At 47.9% G+C, this 24,793-nt stretch overlaps 1 protein-coding gene across 3 annotated transcripts in view; it reads left to right on the top strand.

The window, feature by feature from the left end:
• Window positions 1–505: 505 nt before the first annotated feature.
• The window catches only part of SLC38A10 (solute carrier family 38 member 10), a 48,012-nt gene continuing 23,724 nt past the window's right edge, over window positions 506–24,793 (top strand). For 2 of the 3 annotated variants that reach the window (XM_074972112.1, XM_074972111.1), the window contains exons 1-10: window positions 506–680; window positions 2,844–2,961; window positions 6,851–6,896; window positions 9,812–9,905; window positions 11,281–11,424; window positions 13,782–13,906; window positions 17,522–17,624; window positions 18,682–18,864; window positions 20,857–20,968; window positions 21,521–21,627. In XM_074972112.1, the coding sequence (XP_074828213.1) occupies window positions 576–680; window positions 2,844–2,961; window positions 6,851–6,896; window positions 9,812–9,905; window positions 11,281–11,424; window positions 13,782–13,906; window positions 17,522–17,624; window positions 18,682–18,864; window positions 20,857–20,968; window positions 21,521–21,627 (1,137 nt within the window). In that variant the 5' untranslated portion in view covers window positions 506–575. The remainder of the gene's footprint in view (window positions 681–2,843; window positions 2,962–6,850; window positions 6,897–9,811; window positions 9,906–11,280; window positions 11,425–13,781; window positions 13,907–17,521; window positions 17,625–18,681; window positions 18,865–20,856; window positions 20,969–21,520; window positions 21,628–24,793) is intronic. The other variant, XM_074972114.1, reaches the window with a different exon arrangement.

The following is a 24,793-nucleotide window of genomic DNA, read 5'->3' as shown; positions in this document are numbered from 1 at the left end:
CCCGCTCAGCACGGGCCCAGTGAGCGCCGGGCGGGTCCTCCACGCCGGCAGGAGCGGCGCACGCCAGGCCTCCGCGGGGCCCGCTCTCTCCTCCCGTCTCGCTGGTGCGGCCCCGCGCTTCCCGGAAGCGCCGGCGGAGCAGAACCCGGAAGTGGCGGGCGGCTGGGCCGGGCTCGGCGCTGCAGTGCAGAGGGCGGCCCGCGCGGAGGGAGCCGATCTGCCTGCCCGGGGAGCATGGGCCGAACCGCGGGGGGAGGCGGGCCCAGCGAGACTCCGCCCCCCGCCTGAACCCAGGGCCCCCGCCCTCGCTGGGGGGCAGAGCGCTGCCCTCTGGATCTGCCCCCCCCCGGGATCTGCCCCCCCCCATCGCTTGCCCTGCCCCCCCCGGGATCTGCCCCCCCCATCGCTTGCCGTGACTCTCCCCCATCTCAGGCCTCCCCACCCCGGAGCAGTCCCACCCTCTCTCGGGGAGCCCATCCTCACGCCTCCTTTCCCCTCCCGCGGGGTTCCCCGGTCCCTCCCACCCCGGGTGGTCCAGGTTCATCGTCCTGCTGGGGCTCCCGGCCCCACTCGCCATGGCGTCCTCTGCAGCTGCAGGGTCCAACTGGGGCCTGATCATGAACATTGTGAATAGCATCGTGGGGGTGAGCGTGCTCACCATGCCCTTCTGCTTCAAACAGGTGAGTGCAGGCTCGGGGGGGGGAGCCAGAAGCCTACACGTGGCATTTGGGTGGAACGTGCAACGTGGAAAACATTTCTCTGCCCGGCAGAGGAGAAACAGATCTAGTGGTTACAGCAGGGAACCGGGACTGCTGCATTCAGGTCTCAGCTCTGCCATGGATTTGATGCGTGTCACTTTGTCTCTCTGTGCCTCAGTTTCCTTGCCTTTAAGAGAGAGAGAATACTTAATGGGGGTTGTGAAGACTGAGTCACTGAAGGGTGTAAAAAGCACTGAGGTCTTTGGGTGAAAGGCAGTGTAAGAGTGTGTCAGTGCGAATACATTTGGGGAAATTGCCTGCCATTGCACTAGCACTAGGTGCAGCTCTATGTCGCTACAGCAGGAGCACTGCTGCTGACCACTTACCACTATGTTACTTAAGAGCAGGTACAGATAACTTGTGGTTAGGATTTCACCAGCCAGTCTCACTGTTGGTAATACCAGAGGTGGTGCAATGGCAGGAGGCTTCCCAATATTGCCAGTGTAGATAAGGCCTTGAAGAGCAAAGTATTACTAGCTGGGTGCGAAGGGGTACAGCACTGTTAATAAAGGTTGGTAGGAGGCCATTGTTGCTGGCAGATTTTGTCAAAGGAGTGGGCTGTCAGCAGTGACTTCCTAGAGAAGATGACATCTGATGTACCTTTGTCTGGCGGCTGTTCTAGTTTGCAGGTAGTGTGAGAAAAGCACAACACTGGTAGTGGGAGGAGTCAGAGAAACTTCATACAGTTCACGTTTTCAGCTTTTTCCTTTCTGGGAATGGATTCTGTTGTATCTACTTGCCTTTGAGATGTAGAAAAATCGATGTACATTATCACTAACTTTAAGAATACCCATGAGTGTGCTGGGCACCTTTCAGTACAGGCAGAAAGGCGTGGTCCCTGCCCCAAAAAATCTTATGCAGTGTTGTTGCAGCCACGTCAGTCCCAGGCTATTGAGAGAGAGAAGGTAAGGGAGGGAATAGCTTTTACTGGACCATCTGCTGTTGATGGGAGACACACCGCAAAGAGCTTCGTCTGATTTTACATGTGATATGACGAGTAACACAGCCGGAGGGAGGGGAGAGATGCTGAGAGTTGCAGCCGGTCACTGTTTACTAAGTGTAGGTGTGTGCATGCACTGGTCCAGTTCAACCTTCTCTTTACTAGTTTAAACCACTGGTGACCGGAAGTTGTGACCATTACACAGTTCACTTGCAGAGTGAGGGGATGGTCCAGCCACTGACTGGGATTGATCTTCTCATTTGCCCGACTCACATTCTCCTTTGGAACAAGGTCATCACACAGTAGCTTCTCCCCAAGTGCGAATAAAAAATCGGGACGTCTACAGCTTACCAGTGCTGTGCAGCCTGTCAAGCTGGCTGGGGTTAAGGCGTTGCACACCAAGCCATAGGCTCTATATGCAAAGAGATGAGCCCTTGCTTTTCCTGTTCACGGGCTGCCAGGAGCCCCAGCGATGCACCTACTTTGAAAAAAATAGACTAGTTTGTAGCCGCAGTGAGATTTGACACCACTCATGCCTGTTAAAGTCACTTCTTGTTTTCCTAAATGTTCAATGATTAACACTGTTATCTGCAAACAGGCGAGCCAAACAATGCTGGGAGGGTAGATAGCTAGCGCATAATTTGTGCTGTAAAGGTATTGAACAGCCCCTGGTGCTTACGGATAGGTCTTATGACAGATTTTTAACTTCTGGATCTACAGAATAACTACCCGCTTTACATGATTCTGTTATGAACTGTAGAGAACACTGCTTTAATGTGCCCTGAAACTGACTGGATGGCAGGATGCAAACAGTGTTATGGCTTGAAAGTTCTGTTTCATAAATTGCTCAGGTTTCACTTTTCCAGGCAAAAGTGTTGCAGCTGAGCCATTTAGGAACCAGGTGGCTGCTCTGTGACTCTGCCTCAAACTGGAGCAAGTGAGTGAAATTGAACTAATACGTCACATTTCTGCTGGCTGTGGTTGAAGGCAGGGGAACTCCCTTAATAGGCTAAAATGGGGCTGGAAATGTGCAAGGGAGCCTGTAGGTGATCTGGGAGAGCAGTAAGAATGTGTGAAGTAACAGTTGCACCAGGAGAAGTGGCTTGCTTTCCATCTTGTGCTTTTATTTTTTTCTTCCCGTGCAGTGTGGCATTGTCCTGGGAGCTGTGCTGCTGATTTTCTGTTCCTGGATGACTCATCAGTCCTGTATGTTCCTGGTGAAATCGGCCACTCTTAGCAAGCGCAGGACTTACGCAGGACTTGGTGAGGATCTTCAGCTCGGGGGCTTCGCTTTTTTTTTAAACCGCAGTTTTACTCTGACCTTTACATTTACAACTTTCATACTAATAGTGCTGAATTATTAACGTTGTTTTTGGCATAGTTTTTACTGTGTTTTGCCTTCCTTGCTTATCCCTTCCTCCTGCTTCTTGTCACCAGAGTAATCTGAGTGTTTAATTCTGCCTTTGATTGTGAAGTTAATAGGCACAGAGTTGTTTTGACTCGGCAGTGCAGGAGGAGGCGCTGCGGTGCTGAACGATCAAAACACAAGGTCTCAGGAGCTGGCATAGTGGGTGTCTGCTGTAAATTATAGGTCTCTGTATGAAACCCACTAGCTTCCCCACCCAGTGCGCTGCCGAGGACATTGGGTTCTGCCAGTTGAGTGCCTGGCATAGAGCATAGGCTTCCTGGATCTCAACTGTCTGAGTGCTTATGGCAGAGCAAGGGGGAGGTGAGAGGAAACTGTGCACAAAGTTCCAAGTGGCCAAGAAAATGAAAACATGAACAAGATTCATGTGTGGGTTTTTGGCAGAGTTCACCATCCCTCTTCCTTATAGTTTGTCTACTTGGCATTGGCACCAGTCTTGGCATCTATTTATGACCTCTTGTCTGATTCCCAAGGATACTGGGGGGAGGAGATGTTTAGGTCTGGCCTCAGGAGTTTGAATCCTCTTGATCAACACATAGAATTAAGAGTTGCTGATTGAAAGCATTCTCTTCCTGGGAAACCATGGAGATCCAGGCGGAATAGCCCCTCATGGGGCCTATTTGAGCTGCTGCACCAGGGGTTAGAAATCCTTCCCTGTGCTTTTTCAGTCTTCACCTTTGCTGTTGTGGGATTTCTTCCTGCAGGTGACGGAGATGGAAGAGTCTCATAGCTGTAAGTCCCTTCCTCTGCCTTCCTGTGACCTTAAGCCCATCCTTTGTGTCCCCAATTGCCTAGTTGCCTTCAGTGTAACTTCTCTTGGGAGTCAGTGGAGAGAATTGGCTGCTCTCGCAGTCTACAAAAGATTTGAAAGCAATATGCAGTCTGCTCAGTGTCCGTGCTGTTGACAGATGGGTCCCCTCAGTTCATTAAATGACTGAGACCCATCATTTAGCTGCACAGAGCAGCTTCTGCCAAAATGTATCGACCAAAAGCAGAAAAGATGAGAAAACTCTTGTGGTCTCAAAGGTGGTTCCTCTGGTACTGAAAAGATGGCTCCGTTATAGCTGAGCCTTCAGGTGGAGTCTCACACGGCCCAGCGTCCCCAGTACCAGCTGCCCCTAGCGCCTCTTCCACCCCCTTCCTCATTACAGTAAGCCTTTGTGTGCTGCTTCTCTCTTGTTGAAATCCATAGAGTCCCCCTTCACCTTGGAGGGTCTCCCAGGAAGACGAGATCCTCTGCACTTTCCAAAGCCAAGGAGCTCAAAGACACAGAGGGCCAGTTATGCTTCCAAACTTCCTGGCACCTCCTGTCACACAAATGCTGGCACTGAGAGAAGCGCCTTCCCTTCCTCCCCATCTTTGCCCTGGGAGAGGTGCCACCACAAGCAGCCAGAGGAGGGACAGCGCTGAGAGGAAAGACGTCCTCAGCGCGAATGAAAGCAGCACTCCTACAATGCATCCTAATGCATCAAGGTTGAGCGGCTATACACAGACGGTCTTTGTCACCGTTTGCTTGTACGTTGTACATCTGCGAGAGATCCTGGCAGCCCCTGCGGCTGATTCTGTGGGAAGCTTTGGCAGCTCTGAAAGATGCAGGAAAGTTTTGCAAATTAACTTCAGCCAGCTAGTCCCTTCCGGAAGAACATTCAGATCACTAGATGCAGTAACAAAAGAGCCAGGGTCATGGCAGTCTAGGATAAACACCTTAATTTATGCAGCAGTTCCCAACGGAGAGAAGATATGTATTCTGGCTTTTACAGATATGTCCCCCTTCGCTCTCATTGAGCAGCTGTCAGTGCACAGCAGCGTTGTACAACACATGAGGATCTTAAGACGTGAATATTGTATCCGAGGGAGTCTGCAGTGGGAATTCAGGAAGTGGGATGGAATTACCGCAGCTAGAGTTTGACCAGGACAAGAGTTAAAGCAGCTCCTTGCTGCTGCCAGAAGTACTGTGGGATCTTTAAAGACTGCTGGCACTCTGGACCCACACCTTGTCCGCTAGCAGCAGGATGCAGCGCATGACATTGAGACGAGTACCATGTGCTGAATCACCAAGGCCACTGTGCAGCATCCTTGGGGTTTATTGTGGAAGAGCCTCTCCAAATACTGACCAAATCCAGCTGTGCTCAGCTGGTGAGATTTCTGGAGTGGTTTGGCTGAGTAATTTTGCACAGTCCATCTCCTCTTTGAGAAGATAAAAGATCCAATTTTCACAGCAGCCCCAGGTGGGGACATCTGGCATAACATGTCTGAAGACTCATTTTCATTAAAACATTATTTCAGAGGAGCCAAGGACACCGATCATTTTATAAAATCCCACACCTAGACTGTCACCAGTGCCCATCGTCGTTGCCCAGGGGTGCCTGCGCTTCTCCGTGATGTAAAAAAGAGGGTTATTGGAGTGATGCAACAGCAGCTATCCTTTGTGGAGATCAGGTCATTTCACAAATCATCTTCAGGAAGGTGATTTTTCTTTTCCTGGTTGCTCGTCTTCCTGCATGCCCAGTCCTCAAGTACATACAACTTAACTGTCCCACTCAACAGCTGCTTCACGCAAAGAGAAGACAAAATCCAGAGGTATTGCTTGCTCGTCCCTTTTTAATATTGCAACCTCTCTGCACGGACAGGTGGTGCCCAGGAGCCCCAGAAATCTAACAAAGACTGGATTTCACCCTACTCTTTACCATGCCATTGGCTGCCTTCTGAGTTACTCAGCAGGACGAGAGCTTCAACTTATTATTCTAGTGGTGTCTTCCCACACACTTTCCTTCCCCTTATAGAGGTGGCCAGTTGATTTCCTTCATTTTCAGACTAGGGAGGTTCCAAGGAAATATGGGATGTGCGATAACATTGAAGGTCATAGAAGGCACTTCCAGAGATGAACAAACTATTTCTTGGCTACCTTCAGGCACGTAGACTGTACAGCCACCGCTAGAGAAGCTCAGTGGGGAAAAACAGGCAGTTCTTTGCTTGATTCTGCTAGAGTTAGTTACCCAGGACTAATGCAAAAACAATGTGATCTGTGTTTGAACTGGAGGTCTTAATTGCCCCTATCCCCCAGTAAGGTGTCGTCTCCAAAAGTATAAGCAGAGCTTTCCTGGCTCTTTCTTTTCAGAAAACACAGTCAGTGAAAGGATACTGATCATTTTCCGCTACAAGCTACGGCCAAAGTATGGGGGAAAAAAGTCTCTTGGCAAAATCCCTTGTGGTGTGGGTTGTGAATGCTGGGTATTCTGGGAATGGAATTGAACATTCTGGGCACCATTTCAGATCTCCCATCCAGCAACATCAGGCGGTTCAGTTACAATGGGAAGGAAAAAATAAAAATGGGAACTTGCCTGAAATTTTGCACTGTAGTAACTTTTTGTCACACAACATCTTACACATGCATATTTTCTCCTCCACGCTGACTTTCTTCTTCTAATGGTTGCCATGTGTAACTGCTACTTAGCGCTGCTTTTTTTCTCAACAGAGTAAAAAAAGAACCTGCTTTGTAGCTTTCCCTCATCTTTGTTCTTGTCTTATGTGGGTTTTGATATTCGGATGGCATGTCCGAAAAAAGAAGATGGGAGGGTGGGTAGCAGAAACCAGCCCCCAAATGCACAACTTGCAGATTCCTGTCAAATTGCCCTTCATGGCGATTATTGTTAATTTCTAACCGATGTATGTGTCACAGGCTGCACCCTCCCTTGGCTCACAGTGGTGTTTTTTCTCCTTTGCTAGCATTTCATGCCTATGGAAAAGCCGGGAAAATGCTGGTGGAGACCAGGTAAAGAGCTATTTATTTCAAATCTAAATAATTTTAATTAGTTTATTTCTGTTAATAAAAGGCTTTTTTCCAACCCCCTACAGGGCAATTGCCTCACCATGTCTTTATTTCTTACCCCCCCGCCTTCTCTTCTTGTGAAAGCCACCCTTGACACCTAGAATTTGGGCTGATCGTGAGCTAAACTGCTGTCACTTCCATTGTCTGCTTTGTAAGACATTCATTCAGACAGTTGGGTTGGTGCATTCCTTTGTTTCTGAAGGGAGAGGCAATGTTGTTTAGTAGTTAGTGAGGGACTGGGATTCATGAGACCTGGGTTTCGTTCCCTGTTCTGCTACACTTATTATGAACCCTTAGTCAAATCACTTAGGGTGTGATTTACAGAGGTGATGAGCATAGCACTGAAATCACAGAAGTTGGGTGCATTTAGTACCTCTGACAATCTGCCCATCAGCCTGCCTTGTGCCTCAGTTTCCCCCTCGGTAGACAAGGAGTAACACTGATCTGCTTTAATTCTCCTTGATGCATTAGAATGCATTGTAGGAGTCAGAGTAGCAGCCATGTTAGTCTGTATCCGCAAAAAGAAAAGGAGTGCTTTTGTGGCACCTTAGAGACTAACAAATTTAAATAAATTCAAATTTGTTAGTCTCTAAGGTGCCACAAGTCCTCCTTTTCTTTTTTCATTGTAGGAGTGCTGCCTTAGTAAAGCTCTTTTTGATGCAAATTAATAGGAACAGTATCTGTTGGGGACAGTGGGCTGGAATCCTGATTTCGTTTAATGACAGCACAGGCCAAGATCTCTGACTTTGGAGCTATAACATTTCTCTTCTTAAAAATGCTATTTGCGACGCTGCAAAGGACACATAGTAGAGACGGAACAGTCTGGTTGGCCTTACGTCACTGTTCCAGGCGAGGGGTGGCAATGCAGCCCATTCTGTAGAGCAGAGGGTCTTGCACGGTGATCTTTGGAGGTCTGGCTGATGCCATGGTTCTGGCCCTCCTCCTTATTCCCTGTAAGACAGCTAAAAACACACACAGTACTTTTCTAATGTTACTTTCCATGCAACAAGTTGCCGTAGTTACCACAGGGGTATTATATGATCAGAAATGGGAGGTGAAGTGGTCCATGCAACCGTGAATAGGAGCGGGAAGTGGTTCCTGAGACAGTGTCCTCATTAAAATCTGGTCAGCCCTGTGCAAATGTCTGCAAACCCCTGTGCTGCAGTATAGATTTCAAGTACAGTCCATTACTGCTGATTGCGGAGTGGGCTAGTCTTGGGCTCCAAATACTTCCCTGTACCCTTACTACTGTGATCAATGTTTAAGAAATGCATAGTTGTCCTCTTCAAGGGACACTCCCAAACTGAGCTCCCATCCTTGGCTCCCAACAGCAGTTAAACTAACTCACATGCTGTTAGCAGAACTCTGCGGGTCCTTGGCGATTCTGCAAAGACTTTGCACACAGGAGGAAGTAAACTGGATGGAGCTTTGTTGGCTTCGGCTGCACTAGAAATCCCATTGTTTGTCAAATGGAAAAGGACAAAACTGATGGGGAAAGAATTTATTTTCAGGCTTGTAAAAGGAGGGGGAGGAGTAAGAAAAATGCACGCCCTGATCCTGGGATGGCATTCATGTGGGTGGACCTGTCCCTCTGTATGTAGTCCCATTGGGGTTCCACTCAGGGATGGGCTCTGCATGCCTGGATACGGTAAACTCCTTGGGGCAGGGACTAGCTTTTTGTTTTGTGTTTGTACAGTGCCTAGCACAACGGAGTCCTGACCCACGACTAGGGCCCCTCAGCACAAGGCACTGCACTAACACTACTACCGATTATATGGTGGCAGGATCAGGGCTGTAACATGTGTCTCTAGAAAGAGGTGAACCCCGCGTTGTTATTCTTTATTATTAGTGAGTGCCAGCCGTTTTCTCAGCACTGAGCAGGGCACAGAGATGTGCAACCGGCTTGCGAAATGTAGGGTTTGTCTACATGGAGACCTTCGGGAAAGCCAAGCTAAATTAACTAAAGGTGTCAAGTTAAAGTGCATTAGTTAAAACATATGAAACCCCTGTGTGGATGCTCTCATTCAGAAGTAAAGTGACATTAGACTATGCTTATACTATGAGGACTGTAGCATGTAGCTTTGGCTTTGTAGTTATGCTGGCATAACCCTGTAGTGTAGACGCAGCCGCAGTGACAGAAGGGGTTTTTCCATTGCTGTAGGAACACCACCTAAGGTCCCTGAGCGATGGTGGTTAGAAACATTCTTCCGTGGACCTCGCTGCATCTACACCAGGAGTTAGGCTGGCATAGTTACTGTGCTCAGGGGTGTACCGTAGCTATATCAATCTAAATTTTAAGTGTAAACCAGACCTTAGTTTGGTTTAGCTTAATTCACTTAACTACTCCACTTTAAATTTACATCTTTAACTAATTCGGCTTAGCTTTCCTGCGTGTCCAACTGTAGACAAGCCCTTGTACTGAAACTGCTTGTAGTAGAATCCCAAACTGTTCCAACGGACTTTCACTCCACTCAGTAGGCCTGAATTTGCTATCAGTTGTATCAGCAATGGGAGCTGTGGTGCAGGTGAAGAATCAGTAGCCACTGGCATTTTAAGCACTGTGTCCCCCAGATCCCTCTGAGCTGGGGACAGACAATACAGTGGTTAAAACAGCAGTGTCTGGTCTACACTAATGCCGCCACCAGTGCAGCTTCACTTTTGGTAGTGACAGTGAGCAGTTTTCCAAAGAGGAGTCCAGTGTAGACGTAGCCGTGGTGAGGGTTGCAAAATGCTAATCCTCTAGGAATACAGCCATTATTACTTGCAGGTATGTGGTAAATGCTCCATTCCAAGGGAGTTCTCTGCTCCAGAGTGGAATTTAGATTTCAAGCTTTTCATTTGTGTGTGTTTCTTTCCAGCATGATTGGGCTGATGTTGGGAACCTGCATTGCTTTCTATGTTGTGATTGGTGACTTGGGATCAAACTTCTTCGCCCGGTTGCTTGGACTACAGGTAAACTTACGATCACTTGTACTTGTCTAACAGTTTAAAGAGACAATGCTGTGATTGTTGGATAAGTACATCAAGCAATGCGTGTTATGATGCTGCAGAGAGCAACCCACCTTAATATCATCATCAAGGTACATCCAGGAAACTTATTATTCTCCCATTTTAAAGCTTAACGGCAAGTGTCATGCACTAGAACATGAGAGCACCTTGCCATGTCAACACCTGGGAGTTCTGATGCGTGTCAGACAGTGGGATGGATACAACTCCTGACATAGGAAACACCATGTGCAACAAAATAATTCTTTTAAAATATGTCTCTGTCATGAAATACATGGCCTGCTGCAAATCCCAAGTAAATTTTCTGCACGAGTTGGTACGTTCTGTCCCTCTTCCTTTGCTCAGCCAGAAACTAAAAAGCAGTGAGACATAATTCTTCTGCCCAAATCCTCATTCCCATTTACCATTCTAGTTCAGAGTGCTCCTCCTGCTCCCAAACTATAGTTCTTTGGGGTGTGAAGAGGAAGGATTGGGATACCTCAGCCACCCACTGATCTCTTCACCTCTTCAAATTAAAATACACCCAGTGACTCTTCCCCCGCCCCACTTTATGGTGAGACTGTTTCTGAGAGTGCCTCTCCCTGTCTCTGATGGGAGAAGCACTCTGTTCCCTGGCGCACAGTTCTCCAAAGGAATAATCTGCAGCTTTTGGAGCTGGGATGGGGCAGGCTGAGGAAGTGAAATGGACATGTCGAAGGATCTTGGCATGGCTGTTATCTGCTCCAGCCTGATGCTGTTAAGCTTTGATTAAGGAACTGTGAAGTTAAAAAGATGCATTGTGGCTGCAGCCAAATTAGTTATTAAATATTTCCAGGCATTTCAGAGTGTTCTGCTATAATAAATACCAATATGAGTTTCTGATTAATTTTCTGGATCAGAATTTTCAAGACTTCCATTTCTATGCTTCCCCCCCTCCCTTTTTTTTTTTTTTTTTTTTTGACGCAAGGTTAATTTTCATTTAGTTGCTGGAAGTGCATACAAAATATTCAAATAGTCTGTGTTTGGATTAATGTTTAAACCCCCAACAAATCTGCTTTAGAGTGGGTCTGTCATGTGCTATATTGAGCAACAGTGGCACCCAGTGACTGCCTAGGTTAATCACAGACCTTGCTGAGGAAATAGCATGCTCTCTATCGCCAAAGCTTTTCTTAAGGTCAGGAGCATGTAACCTCGGAATCCTAGTCTCTGCTGTTTGCTTCGTGTCTCCTTCTTGGGGACAATACGCTATTTTTGTCGATACGGGTCCATGAGTTCCAGTTAATAAAACTGGGAGATCTCTGCGTGCTCTGTACTTCTGTTCCTTATGCTGGTCCTTTTTTAGGTAACCGGCAGCTTCCGGATTATCTTGCTGTTTGCTGTCTCCCTGTGCATCGTCCTTCCATTGAGTCTCCAGAGGAACATGATGGCTTCCATACAGTCATTCAGTGCTATGGCGCTGATCTTTTACACTGTGTTTATGTTTGTGGTGAGTATCAATGGCTGGAAGACTGTTTCGTGGGGAGAGAGATGGTGGTTAATTCATCTGAAAGAGATCCTGATCCTGCCAGCTCTTCCATGTGGGAGGGATCCCGGCACAGCAGCCCAGTGGGGGTCTTCGTGGTCACAGGGGTTGCCCGCTGGGAAGAGCATCCAGGTTCGGGATCCAAGTTTGAAATACAGTACTCTTTTCTGTTAAATATTGCTGACTCCACATGGGATAATTGTTGCTCTGATGCCCACATGCCTATCCTCATGGAAATAAGAATATACAGCCATATTATATAGGAATTGGCTAGCATATCTGTCAATCACTGTGAAGTCAATACATTGTGGCAGCTTAACCAGATTGTGGCCTGCATTTCACTGTGTGCTTACGAGTACTGTGCAGCTTATAGCATTCTGAATTTCTGATTACATTTAGGGACAGGAGATGGGGGAAGACATACACAGCTGCAAAATGAATTCTGTAATGTAATAGCTTTTTTCCTTAAAACTCATAAAACCTGGATCTTTAGGGAGAAAAATGATTATTTTTAAGGACACAAGTTTTTACACTGCTTGCAATTTTTGTATCGGTGGTAAATGTCATTGAGCCAATAAGCGTTTTTCTTCCTAAATGGTAGCACTTTAAATTGCTTATGCAGTGAAGACCTCATGAACACAGAGGTGGTGCAGGAAAAATATTTGTTTTTAGGCCTTATGAAAAAGCTTCATGTGGAGGAAACTGGTACCAGCCAATTTGGTTAAGTAGGAGGCACTGATGAGTTTCCATAGCTTACTAAATTGTACTCAGCCTAGAGGAGGATGTTGATATATGGAAGAAGGTTCAGAGAAGAGCTACGAGAATGATTAGAGCATTGGAAAAATATGCTTTATAATGATAAACTCAGGGAGCTCCATCTATTTAGCTTAACAAAGAGAAGGTTAAGGGGTGACTTGATCCCAGTCCATGCGCACCTAGATGGGGAACAAAAAACTGACTCTCTTCAGTCTAGCAGGCAAAGGTGTAGCAAGGTCCAGTGGCCGGAAATTGAGCTAGACAAATTCAGACCGGAAATAAGGCAAAGCGTTTTTAACATTGAGGGTAACTAACCACTGGAATAGCTTACCAAGGTCTATGGTGGATTCTCCATCACTTGTAATTTTTAGGTCAAGAAGGGATGTTTTCCTGAAAGATCTGCTCCAGGGACTGTTTGCGGGAGGTTCTGTGGTGTGTCTTATACAGGAGGTCAGACAGGATGATCACAGTGTTCCTTCAAGCCTTATAATCTGGGAAACTCACCAAATGACTCCATTAACGGGCAGTGGAGACTTTCATGCTCTGGATGGACAGTGGTACTGCTAGCTCCAAGCGTTGAAAATCATGTCAGGCCCCCAGAACAGCCTCAGACTTTAAGAAATAGATCCTGAGTTCTTTTTGTCTGGCCCCCTGGTTTCTGAGCTCCTAGGATGCGCTTTGGTTGCCTCAAGCTATTCTCTGTAGGCGCGATGGCTGGAAACGAAAGCTGTGATCGCGACAGTCATGATGCCAGGAGCTGGGACATTAAGAAAAGCACCAAATGTCATTAAAGTTGGCAACACTGACAGAATCTCTCGGAGTGTCAAACCTGTTCAGACTAGATTATAAATGGGCATTCGGCTATATTTACCTTCTGTTTCCTGTGCAACTTAATGCCCATCAGTTCCCTTTTCCATGAGAGAATAGCTCTCGTAACCCATCTCTGGGGCCTCTGCTTACATCCTTGACATTGGCCCTGGTCTTCAGAGCGCTTGCATTGTCAAGGGGGCTTGGTTGGGCAGTATGCAGGTGTCTTATCTCATCCGAGTGCACCGTTGCCTGTCATCCATAAGTAAAATTCTTCTGTATCTGCTACTTCCAGTTTCTGTGGCCCCAAGCAAATGACTGCTCAGGAGCAATCTGATTATCTGAGCGTGTCCCTCACAAACTGTTCTAACTCCGGTGTGTGTGGGTGGGAGTGGGGTTGGGGGAGGTCATGGTGCCTGCTAGCAGGATGGCATCAACCAGGGAATGGGATATGCCTTTTAAAATACCTTTATCTGCTTGGCAGCCAGGGGTGACCCGTACAGATCAGAGTAGCTGGAAGGTTGACTAACCTGTGTTGAGGGTGAGGGGCTGAGACTGGGAAATCTGAGGAACAGATATCCAGCTGTGAGCTGCAGGGGAAGTTACTCAAAGCCTTTTCATCCTCCTGATAGAGCTGACTTATTCCTGCCCTCCACTGCTGCCTTGGCAATGTTCCTGGCAGCGTGCTCACTCCCCTCAGGTCTGGATCGGCATCTCTGCTGTTTGGCTCTTAACCTCTTTTTTTCCTTTGGCTACAGATTGTGCTCTCATCTTTCAAACATGGCCTCTTTGGTGGGCAGTGGCTGAAGCGGGTCAGTTACACGCGCTGGGAGGGCATTTTTCGCTGCATTCCTATCTTCGGCATGTCTTTTGCCTGTCAGTCGTAAGTACCTGCCGTTCTAGCAGTTGTGGTGTGGAGTGAGTTTTGTGAGGGCAAAGGGTCCCAAGGATCTGAATGGGATAGCTGCCGCCTGGCTCTCTCTTGTAGTTTAATCACAATGTTTTACAGCCCACTGAAGTACAGCATCTCGTTCAGTTGTAACTCTCTTGTTACCTCGACGTGGGAGGGAGTTATGTTACACCCAGGAGTTACTGTGCTTGAGCAGTTACTTGTTCATAAAATGCATTGGGTCGGATGAATCCCTGGTGTGCCTTACACTGCCTTCCTTGGAGTTACACCAACTATGAATTTGACCCATTGCTTGAAAATCATGGTTTATTATCAGGAAAAGAGACCTGGTTGTTTCCATCCTAACCCCCATCAGACCTCCCCCGCCCCCTGGAAAATCGACATGGGCAGCCTTATTGACCCTCACCAAATGTTGCTGAAAATATTTAAAAGAAAATTGCATAATTGTTGACTTCAGATTGTTGCTTCCAGTTGCCCACCACTTTTAATGAGGGTTGGGTTTTTGGGCGCACAGAGGCATGGTACTGAAGACGGATTATTTCCATAATTCCAGCAGCTTTACCTTCTCCACCAAAATGACAAGAGCGAGTGATTCATGCCTGGTTGAAGCATCAGCCAACTCAAAATAGATGTGTAAATCCAAATGTGGACACAAAAAGACCTTCAGCGTTAGGAAGACTGGCAGAGCCGGCCCTTCCCCCCTGTAGTTCCAGCGAACGCGCAGCATGCCAATAATAAATTAATGTGACAAATAAAATTTGTTCATACTGCTGCGTTTACACCCACATGTGAGATCCAAATCATCATTTCCCACTTATCGTCTCTCTTGGCAGCTTTGTTTCTAGCAGAACACGCTCCAGTCTTGCTGTTTAATGTCTCTGTTATAATTGGCGACAGAAGTTGTGTTCTTTTACAGCTTTACCTACTTACCACGGTAGGGTTTTTTTTAAATAGAAAGTTGTCCTTTTCTTGTGGTAGCCTCTCTGTAACCAGTGCACATTTGTAGGGAGTTGGAAACCCAGTGCAATTATATGGTCAGGACTAGTGTGTGCATATATCTATCTAAATATAGATTCTGTTATACCACTTAAAGGGCAAGCCAAACCCACAGCTAAAACCTATATTTTCCCCCCCCAGGCATCAGAAAAACATGCTCTCTCTAGCCCATGTGATGTCACAGGCATGTTATTCTCTGACTAGGGGTGTTTAATTTTGCTAACCTTCCAATCACCTTTAGAAGAATACATAATTCTAACATAAAAAACAGATTCCTTCCCTCCAGACACATAAATGCAACATAACAAGCAGAGTGCACCACTATTCTCAATGATTGTACTTGTAGATTCAATTCCCCTGCCCTTTGAAACGTGTATTAGCATTGCTGAGCTCAGAGAGGTGTCCTACTTTCCATCATTATGCAGTGTGGCCTAGCAGATTCATCAGGGGGACTGGGAACCAGGAATCCCCGAGCTCTGATATTGGCTCTGCTACAGTCTTCTTATGTGACCTTGGGCAAGTCTCGTAACCTGTGTGCCTCAGTTTCCCCATCTGTAAAATGGGCTTATTGTATCTCACAGGAGGGTTGAGGATTAATATGGCCTGCACCCTGTGACACTGGTGTAACACCACTGATGTCACCAGTACACCAAAATCAGAATGTGATCCATTGGCTGCTATGGGTTTGGAGTGGCGCTCAGGGTCCAGTGCAGTGAGGTCAGTGGCGGCTTGCAAGTACTCATTTTTCAGGATAAGGCCCTGAGTCTAGGCAAAAATTGACCCTACGTTCATTCTCTCCCTCTTGTGTGGTATCTCTTTGCTCACGCACTTCCCTGGCTAACTTAGAAATACTGCTGTGTAACATCTGCACCCAGAAATAGTACCCAAGGTGGGCTTTACAGTGGAGATGCAAATACTGTTTAACTGGAGAACTGAACTATAACGAAGCCAGGGTTCTCTTGCTCCGGCTCAGACTTGCCTTGCTTGTGCCCTCTCTTTGTTCTCATCTCAGTAATACAAGAACTGTAAATGGCATGTGGTCTGAATATCTTTCTCAAATCCAAGCTGAGACATTACATTTACTTGATCACAAGTGATGTGAAGGTGCCTAAACTAATGGCATACGCAGCATTTGTCAGGAGAAGGCTTCTGGTCTTTCATTGGCCTTCCGCACAACCGTTCCGGTTTAAAAATAAAACCCAAGCATGCCAGGACATGCTTCTTGCTGTGTGCATGTCAGACGCATGCTCCACCCAGACGGGATTTTGACTGGCAGGGAGGCACGGGGGCATGTGGTCTGGATTTGAGGGACTCTGCAGCTGTGACTAGAAACCCAAGATGACTAGATGGGCACTGCTGTTCGACCACAGGAGGATTGGTTGCAGCTAGAATTTACGTGGCACTTCTTCCCCCCCCCCCCACGCCCTTCCCCCCCCCCCAATGATGTTCTCCTGCATTGCTATTGTGCCCACAAAATGTGAGCCTGGACTAGAGAGGGGTGTCATCGCACTCTGCCTCTGCTCCACTCCACCCCCCGCTGGGCCTGCTGCTATTTCAGAGCAGAGTCCATGATGTCTGGCAGTTTCTATATTAAGGGTTTTTATTTCAAGATCGGTGAAGAAGTTTAAATCCTACATGACCCTGTGAGAAAATTTACCTCTTGGGTCCCTATAAATACATGATTGTCACAGTGCTGTACATATGGTCTCCTGCATGCTTCTCAATTTGCAGTTTAAAGGGACAGCCCAGTTTCCTTTGGGCAGAACATTTTGGTGCACAAAAGGTTTAAGACTTTCCCAGCGTGGCTTCTGTTTCACACACTTTCTTTTAATGCCCACTGGAGTTGGGGGTACTCCCTGCCCATCTCACTGACCCCGCCTCCCCCAGCTCTCTCAGTAGTTGCTCTCTTCAGTAATACACCGTCAGGAGGTGGCCACTTGGATTAGAGCAACAGGAGATTAATGAGTTGCTAAAATATGTACCTGATGATGCAGAAAAAGTGGATTCCACGTGCTTTCCAAGTACAGAAACACCCCGCAGTCCTGTGTAATCGGCGCTTCCAGCGTTCTCGGAACTGGGCTCTAGCAGCAGTGCTGAAATATGACAGGCACTGTATTTAGTTCTGTTTGTTTAACTTTTCTTTCAGACAGTGTGATGCTCTAACCCTCTTCCCGCTTTTATTCTGTAAACACTGCGTTGCTTTAATTATCAGCACGGAGCGCTCCAAGAACAATAATCTCCCATGTGCTGCCTGGACCCGTGCCACTGGTGTTTCAGTGGAACAAACGGTCATTCATTTTGTAACACTTTTGAACCAAGATGTTTACATCACACATTTTAACTCCACGTGGTGGTGGGGGATGGGAAGAGTGAATATTTTTACAACACTTACAATTGTGAGTGTTCTGAAATCTCTTGGCATTAGCAATATAAATTGTGGACTAGCCGTGTGTATACGCTCTGTGGGGGGAAGGTGTCGGAGATTTTTCTCTGCTGGGCTGTAGCAAGAGAACTTAGGAAATGCATTTGATTTTGCAGCTCTCTGGAAAGTTTCCTTGAAATTGCTTAATATGTTAACCTGCTTTTCTGCAGCCAGGTCTTGCCGACCTATGATAGCCTGGATGAACCGTCTGTTAAAATAATGAGCTCCATATTTGCCTCCTCTCTGAATGTGGTCACCACCTTCTATGTTACGGTGAGAAGCCTCTACCCTTCCTTTCTCCTCCCTTTTCCCCCTGCCTCCCAAGAAAGTGATTTTTGGGATAAGCTTTGGAGCCATTGTGAACATCGCTGTCCTGAGATGGGCCAGGCATTATCTGCTCTAGAGGATGAAGAGTTCTTTTGCTGAAAGTGAAATAAAATGGAAGGGGCTGCACTGCGGATGCACAGAGGTGTTCAGAGAGTCAGGGTTTTGGAACAATAGGTCCCACTGAGCAGAGCTGGAGTGGGGGCTTCAGTCTCTTCTTTTCCGTGTGTAGTGGCTGGGTCTCCATCTTCCAATCATGCAACTGGAAGTGGAGATGCTGTCCAATGAGCTGCTGTCTTTAGAGAGAGCTGCCTATCAGCCTGTTGCAATTGGAAGGTTATAAAGGAAGTTATGCCTCATAAAACTCCAGTTAATAAAATCCAGTTAATAATTCCCAAGAATAGCCTCCCATGTGAGCTAGGCGGCTGCATGGGATTGTATTACAGCCTCCCTCACTGAGGGGCTCAGGTTCATGGGACTCAGTAGCCATCTCAGCTGCAATGCTTAATCCCACTAGCAAACTCAGCCCAATATAAGGCGCTGGGAAGGCAGCTGCTCAGCTCCCATTATCACCCATTCCAGGGGGTCCCCCAGTTAAACGCATGCATACCCTGCTCATAGTGTCAGTGGCTCTTAGGTGAAAGCTCTTCCAGCCACCTAGCTTGATTAGAGAACATACCATGGCTGGGCTGACTGGAAGATCTGCATTGTAGGAAGTTGCCCCAGGGTCCCTTCTTAGCTGGGCATTGCCCTGTTTTAATTGACATGCTTTGCTCTGTCCCACTTGTCTGAGTAGCTGTGGGGCTTTGCTTCTCTTCTGAAAAATTTCAAGTACACGCCACTCCTGCAGTCGCTCCCCTCTGCCCTCCGTGGTTCGGTCAGCAAGGTATCGTACAAGCTGCCCCAGTGCCATAAGGAGGGGTCCAGTGGGAGCCCCCGACTCGTACTCCTGATGTTCAGAAAAGACGTGCGCCACCAGCACTCCCTCCCTTTCCCCATTGCACAGGTGGGATTCTTTGGTTACGTGAGCTACACTGAAGCCATCGCTGGGAACGTGCTCATGAACTTCCCCTCCAACCTGGTGACGGAGATGATTCGTGTGGGATTCATGATGTCGGTAGCTGTTGGGTTCCCAATGATGATTCTGCCATGCAGACAGGCGTTGAACACCCTTCTCTTTGAGCAGCAGGTAAGACCCTCCTGCAGGCTGCTCTTGGCCCTGCACCATCGACCCTGTCACTTTTCAAAGGGCCATCTTTATTTTTTCCAGTCGACTGCACAGCTTGGTTGAGGACACCGTATTTCTGATTAGCTGCAGATACTTGGTATTGAGTGTGGATGAACCCTCAGCCCCATCCACTGTATTGCAGCTTCCAGTGAAATTGTAACTGCCTGTGGTGTGCTAATCGGGGCAGCATGAGGATCGCAGCACCGCGTGTATAAATCTGGCTCTGTGGAAGCACGACTGTTCTGAGCAGTTGTTAATACGCAGCAATTCTGGAGTCTTGTTCTCCTTGCAGAACACATAATAATTTAACGAGGAGAGGTGCTGGGATTGAAACCCCAGAATTTGCTGTGCCACCCCCTAAATAGAGGTCCTATGCAGTGCTTGTTCCCTGCTCAAATAGCAGTTTGCACACCTGGCTTATACAAAGTGTTGTACAGTACAGAGCCAAGGTTGTTCTCTCTCTTAAGAGTAGGAGAGGAAGAATTAGCCATTAAAAACAGAGGATGCTCCTTATTTCCTGCTGCTCAGACCTAAATCCCAGCCCACATCCTTACCTAGCTCAAGCTCATGGTCCCCATCTTCAAAGCTCTGCACAAGTTCACAGAATCCTCCTGACATCTCTACACCTGCTTCTTCCTGCTCTCTTATTTAGCTCAACTTTACACCTTTAGTTATCATGCCCTGAACAGTCTCCCCTTCTCGTGGGCCAAATGTCCCCCTCCTTCATTCAGATGCTTCCGTTCCGTGTCCTGCTTCCTCAGAACTGTTCAGTGATGATCAGCTATAGAAATACATCACCCCCTCATACGCTTTCCCTATTCCTGGAGGCAGGCCTTCTCCCGGCCAGGGGTGTATTTTGTGACTACACAGTCAGTCTGATCCCTGGTGGCGGTAACATGTTCTCCTCTGTGTGTTGCACAGCGCTATGCATGCCATTGGTACTCGGTAAATAACAGTGAGATATTGTGGGAATGTTCTGAGACCTTTGTGTATTCAGCTAAAGAGAAACCTCTTGGGGCAGGAAATAGACCGCATGCAATTTAGAGCTCCAGATCCTGCCGCCGCTGTCCATGTGATGCCCCTTGGCTCCGTTCTCATGCTCTGAGTGGTGGTGGCCCAGCTGGTGAAAGGAGCGTGATCTGGAGCAGTAAGCCATGGAAATCGGGAAGTTCTGAGGTTTAATCCTGACTCTGCCCAGGACTGGCTGGATTATTTTGGGCATGTCACTTTGCAGTTGTCTACAATGGGGAGAATGCTAACCCACCAATCTCCTAGATAGGTCACGTGGCTCAGTTAATGCTCGTACAGTGCTTTGAACACACACTGCTGTGGAGATGTGGAGGGGTGTTTTTAGCTGTGGGGGCCTGTTGTGATCTAGGACTGGCACCAAAAAATACCCTGGACTGTTTGCAGAGCCACAGATTCAGCTTGTTTCTTTGAGTCCACTTGTTTTACAAGCCAGTGGTGCAGAACGGTTTCCCGCTCCCCAACTGCAATCGGATGGCAACTAGCTGCAGCAACAGCCGGCGTCCTTCCCTAGGAACCGTGGGCCCCATCGCCCTCGTGTCATCACCTCCACTAGCACTTTCTCAGGCGCTGGCCTCTGCTGGGTGTTGCCTGGAAAGCAGGAAGGCTAGTGGAGGAGGGTTTTGGCGCTAATGTTCCGAGACGCCATTGTCACGTTTCCCTTCCGCACAGGATGTGAACTAGCAGCTTTGGCTGTTCTTGTGCAGGCTCGAGTTGAAGCTGCACATTAAAATTGCTCAGCCACAGCTAATTGCCCTCTTACTGGGTACCTGGGAAGACTGTTGCATTGGCAGGTGAAACCATCACCATTCTAGTGCTGCATAGTCTTGTCTGGCTTATCTAGCAGGACATGCTGGGTAATTGCTTTAGAGACCTGTGGGTGCGAAGCAGGGGTTTAACTCATTTTTGGTTTGTTTTTTTTAATAGCAAAAAGATGGCACCTTTGCTGCGGGGGGTTACATGCCACCCCTTCGATTTAAAGCCCTCACGCTGGCAGTGGTGTTTGGAACCATGGTTGGAGGTATCATGATCCCAAATGGTAAGTGCAGAAGTGGGATAGAATAGAGACCGAAACGCTTCGTTGTTGTCTTTTCTCCCCATTCCTCGTCACCAGTTTGTTTGTGCCGCGCTAGATCTTGTGTTCTCAAGAATACCCATTATTTGTGGCTATTTGCCCTGCACTCTGGCATGTCCAGCTAGCACTGGCCAGGTCTGCATGCTCCCTATACAAGGCTCCAGAAAAGCTGAGCGTGCGAAGGGGTCATTAGCTCTCCAGCACTGAGCAGATGCACTGAGACCGGCAGGGAGGGGGACTGGTGAGGAGGTGCCCTTGCAGAGGGAAAGCCCATCAGGGACTTGCAGCTGGTTGAAGTCATTAGAAGGTGACTAAGTACTTGTGTGCTGCATAAATTGCAGTGACTAATTTTACCCCCGTTCTAGCTCTCCGCTGGCTGGAGGCTCATCTCATATTCTAGTGGGTTGCTCAGAGCTGCAGTCTAAGTGGCACCGTGCCAACCTCCCTAGATTCTTTCCCTTCCTCCAAGGATTTTGCATACCTTTATTTATTATTGTTCTTGCTCTTTCTTGCCAGTGGAGACTGTCTTGGGCCTAACAGGTGCTACAATGGGAAGCCTCATCTGTTTTATCTGCCCAGCTCTTATTTACAAGAAAATCCACAAGAATGCCCTTTGCTCACAGGTCAGTGCTGTTGCTAATTGACTTCTCCCCCAACTCACTGTAGAGCCTGGGAACTTGTCTGGTTTCACTGCAGCAGGGGAAATCTGTCAAACCCCGCCCCCCATTCAGGTGGGAACTGTTGTGGTCTGCTGCACGGAACAGAATCTCTCCCCAGCGGCGGAGTTGCTTGCTCAGTGAGCGCTGGAAGGCCAGCACTTTTTGTCTCTGTAGCAGCAAGTGAAGCAGCCACTTTACATGTGAAATGTTGTTTACCAAACCCAGTCCAGTGGGCTCAGGGCTGTATTGCCACAGAATGAGAAATCCAGGCAGCATATAAAACCTTAACGGGTCTGAAGTTTCAACCTATCTGGGCTGGGTAAAATAAACAACTCTTCTCTGCAGGGGGGTCCTTGCTGCTGACCCTCAGCCTTCTGGTTTCAGCCAAAATAATAATAATAAATGGGAACACACACACACAGAGGTGTTGCTACAGGAATTGATTTCTGAAAAATCGGGGTCATTCAGAGGCTATTGCTAACTTAGCTTTTCCCTTGCTCCAGTTTGGATCAGCTTCCTAGGGGACAGAAACAAAATCTCTCTTTGCTGGGTTTGATCTTTCGGTTTTGCAAATTCTGATTTTTTTGGCAATAGAGCTGAAATTAACATGATTTGGTTTTCTCTCATAGTAACTTTAACAGGCTTCTGTTGGGGCTCCAGCATTGTCAGTCACAGGGAGTCAGATTTGTTAGTTAACTGCAAAATCCATGGGGGGAGAAGACATTTTAGCGGGTCCTACAGAAATAATGGCTTTTTCTGTTTAATGACCTGTGGGTTTGCAAACACACATGAGACTTTTAAAGCGGAGTGTTTTTTTCCTATTGCTTTCCTTTTCCATCGTCTGACGCATCTTTCCGGCTCTCACTCTGAGTCCTGATGCTTTGGTCCTACTGTGGCTGGCCTGAGACCCCAAAGAAAGGGCTGAATGCCCACCTGAATTTTCAGGGGAACAGAAAGCACTTTCAAGGGTTGCTTTTCACTCATGCTGAGTAGGGCTGTTCTCCGAGACAAGTGACCCTGCCCTCAGGATGGGCTGAGCTGTTGGACAGGCTGACTGGAGGGGACTGTCGGCTGCTCTCAGCCAAGCACTGAGGCTCACAGACTTCATGGCCTGAAATGGTGGTCAGGAGAACAGCAAGGCAGGTGGCTGTATCTTACAGAAATCCCCATCACGGCATAGTGGCTTACACAGAGTATGAGGTCAACAGGTTACCTAGGGGCTGGGGATTCATCCGGCCTACCCTTGAATGAGCCGTTGCCCATCAGGTTTGCATACTTGCTTTGACTTGTTCTTGGAAGCGTTCCAGCAGGGATCTGTGCCTCGCTGAAAAGAACATGGTGGTGCAGAACTCCTCCCAGGCCTACAGCTTGAATGCTGGATTCTCGGCCCACCCTCTCCTTGCTCCACCTCTTCCGGAAGACTCGTTTATTTCTTCCATGAAGCTCCCATGCAGCATTTCCAGGGAGGTATCTGCTCTTTCACATTCCTTTGGCTTTTTCCTCCCTCCCTAGAAGCAGCTCTGCTCTCTCCCTCAACCTATCCACAGATGCTGCGGTGATAAGCAAGAATGACGGGGGAGAAGGGGCACCAATGTGACATGTTTCCCATCCCCGGCCAATAAACCTGCTGCCCTCCTCCCTGCATGCATGCTTCCATCTTGTCTTGTTACCAGATCTGCTGATTTTTATAAGATTGGAAATCCATCTTTATGGGCATCTTCCTTTGTCCAAAACACTCATGATGTGATTCTCCCAGCGAGGGCAGTTCTCTCCCTGTGCCCTCTGTTACTGGGTTCTGGCTGTGTTAGTTACCGTGCCCAGACTCCTGGAAGCCTGTGAGCGTTTGGGGGACTTCCTGTCAGGCGGAGCTGAGTTTTACGTGCCTGAATGCTGAAAGGGTGGCACCATTTAAACTAGAAAGTGGAGGAGTTGGATGAAGGGTTGAGAAGTTCTTTTCCAAGGGGGTGGGGCATTCACATCCCCAGATGTTTCTGTTGGCCAGCAAAAGGTGTCTAATTCTGCCAGAGAGTTGTTAATTATTACAGACAGCTGGTCAGTCAACAGCTGGCAGCGAGCCAGAGTCTGGGAATTGCAGCTTGGATTAAGCTCCAGGGGTGGCTTAGTTAAAAGGCTTGGTGTGTTGGAAAGATGATCAGGTAACAGCAACAATGGGAACTTTAAAAGCTTAAAGCCAGGCTCACAGAGGTGTGAATGAATTGGGAAATTGTCCCCTTTGTTGTGGTCAGTGTCATCAAGAGTGTCTTGTAAGGTGCCGGGCGCTCTCCGGCTCGGCGTGGAATAGCAATGGGGCGATGGTATGTAAAGCTGCCATTTGGGAGATTCGGGACAAACTCTGAGGTTTGGCTGAGGGCTGCTAAAGGTCAGATTAAGGTCTGTAAACAAAGGGTTTAGCTTCTGACAGGAGGGTGTTGGCTTCCCTGTGTTGATATAAGTTTGTTTGAGAGGCCCCTTCTGGGTGAGGAAGTCACTCTCATCCCGGTCTGATAGACTTGGGGAAATGAGCCACAGAGAGGGTACCCAAGGTTGCTTAGTGACCCCTCTTTGTACTGAACTAGTGGGGATGGAAAGTGGCTCTCTTTGGCTCTGCTGCCTGCTAGGGCAGTGGCCAGACTCCGTCGTCTTGCTCACTTGTTACTGTTCTTAGAGCCTAATGTCTTTGATGAAGCTCAGTAGAGAACCCAGTGACCGAGCAGGCATCTTGCAGTCCGCCTCGGCACTCTGATTGCAATTAACTTTCTCCCCTCTTGGTGTTTCCTAACTGTGCTCAAGTTCCAAAATGGAGAAGGATTTAGAAAGCTTGCTACAGTCGTTACCCCAGGCAAAAGCACTTTCTAGATTCCTGCCGATGGCTCGAACACATCCAGAGGGAAGCACCGGGGGTTTGTCTAATTTCTGTACAAAGGGGGAGTTAACACCACTGAGTGACATGAGCAAGCAAAAGCCCGTCGTCTTCATCACTGTAAATTGCTCCCCATGTTTAGAATGCTCCTCATGGGAAGCGGGGCCTTTTGACTTTGCCTTAATGGACAGGTGCATCTTTCCAAGGCTGTGGCCACGCCTGCCGCTCAGGTTTGCCCGTGCTCCCTCCAGAGTCTCATGGTGAGCTGCT

Source organism: Natator depressus, chromosome 14 (genome assembly GCF_965152275.1).
Source record: "Natator depressus isolate rNatDep1 chromosome 14, rNatDep2.hap1, whole genome shotgun sequence".
In the NCBI taxonomy this organism is placed as follows: domain Eukaryota; kingdom Metazoa; phylum Chordata; order Testudines; family Cheloniidae; genus Natator; species Natator depressus.
This window is presented reverse-complemented; position numbering and strand designations above follow the sequence as displayed.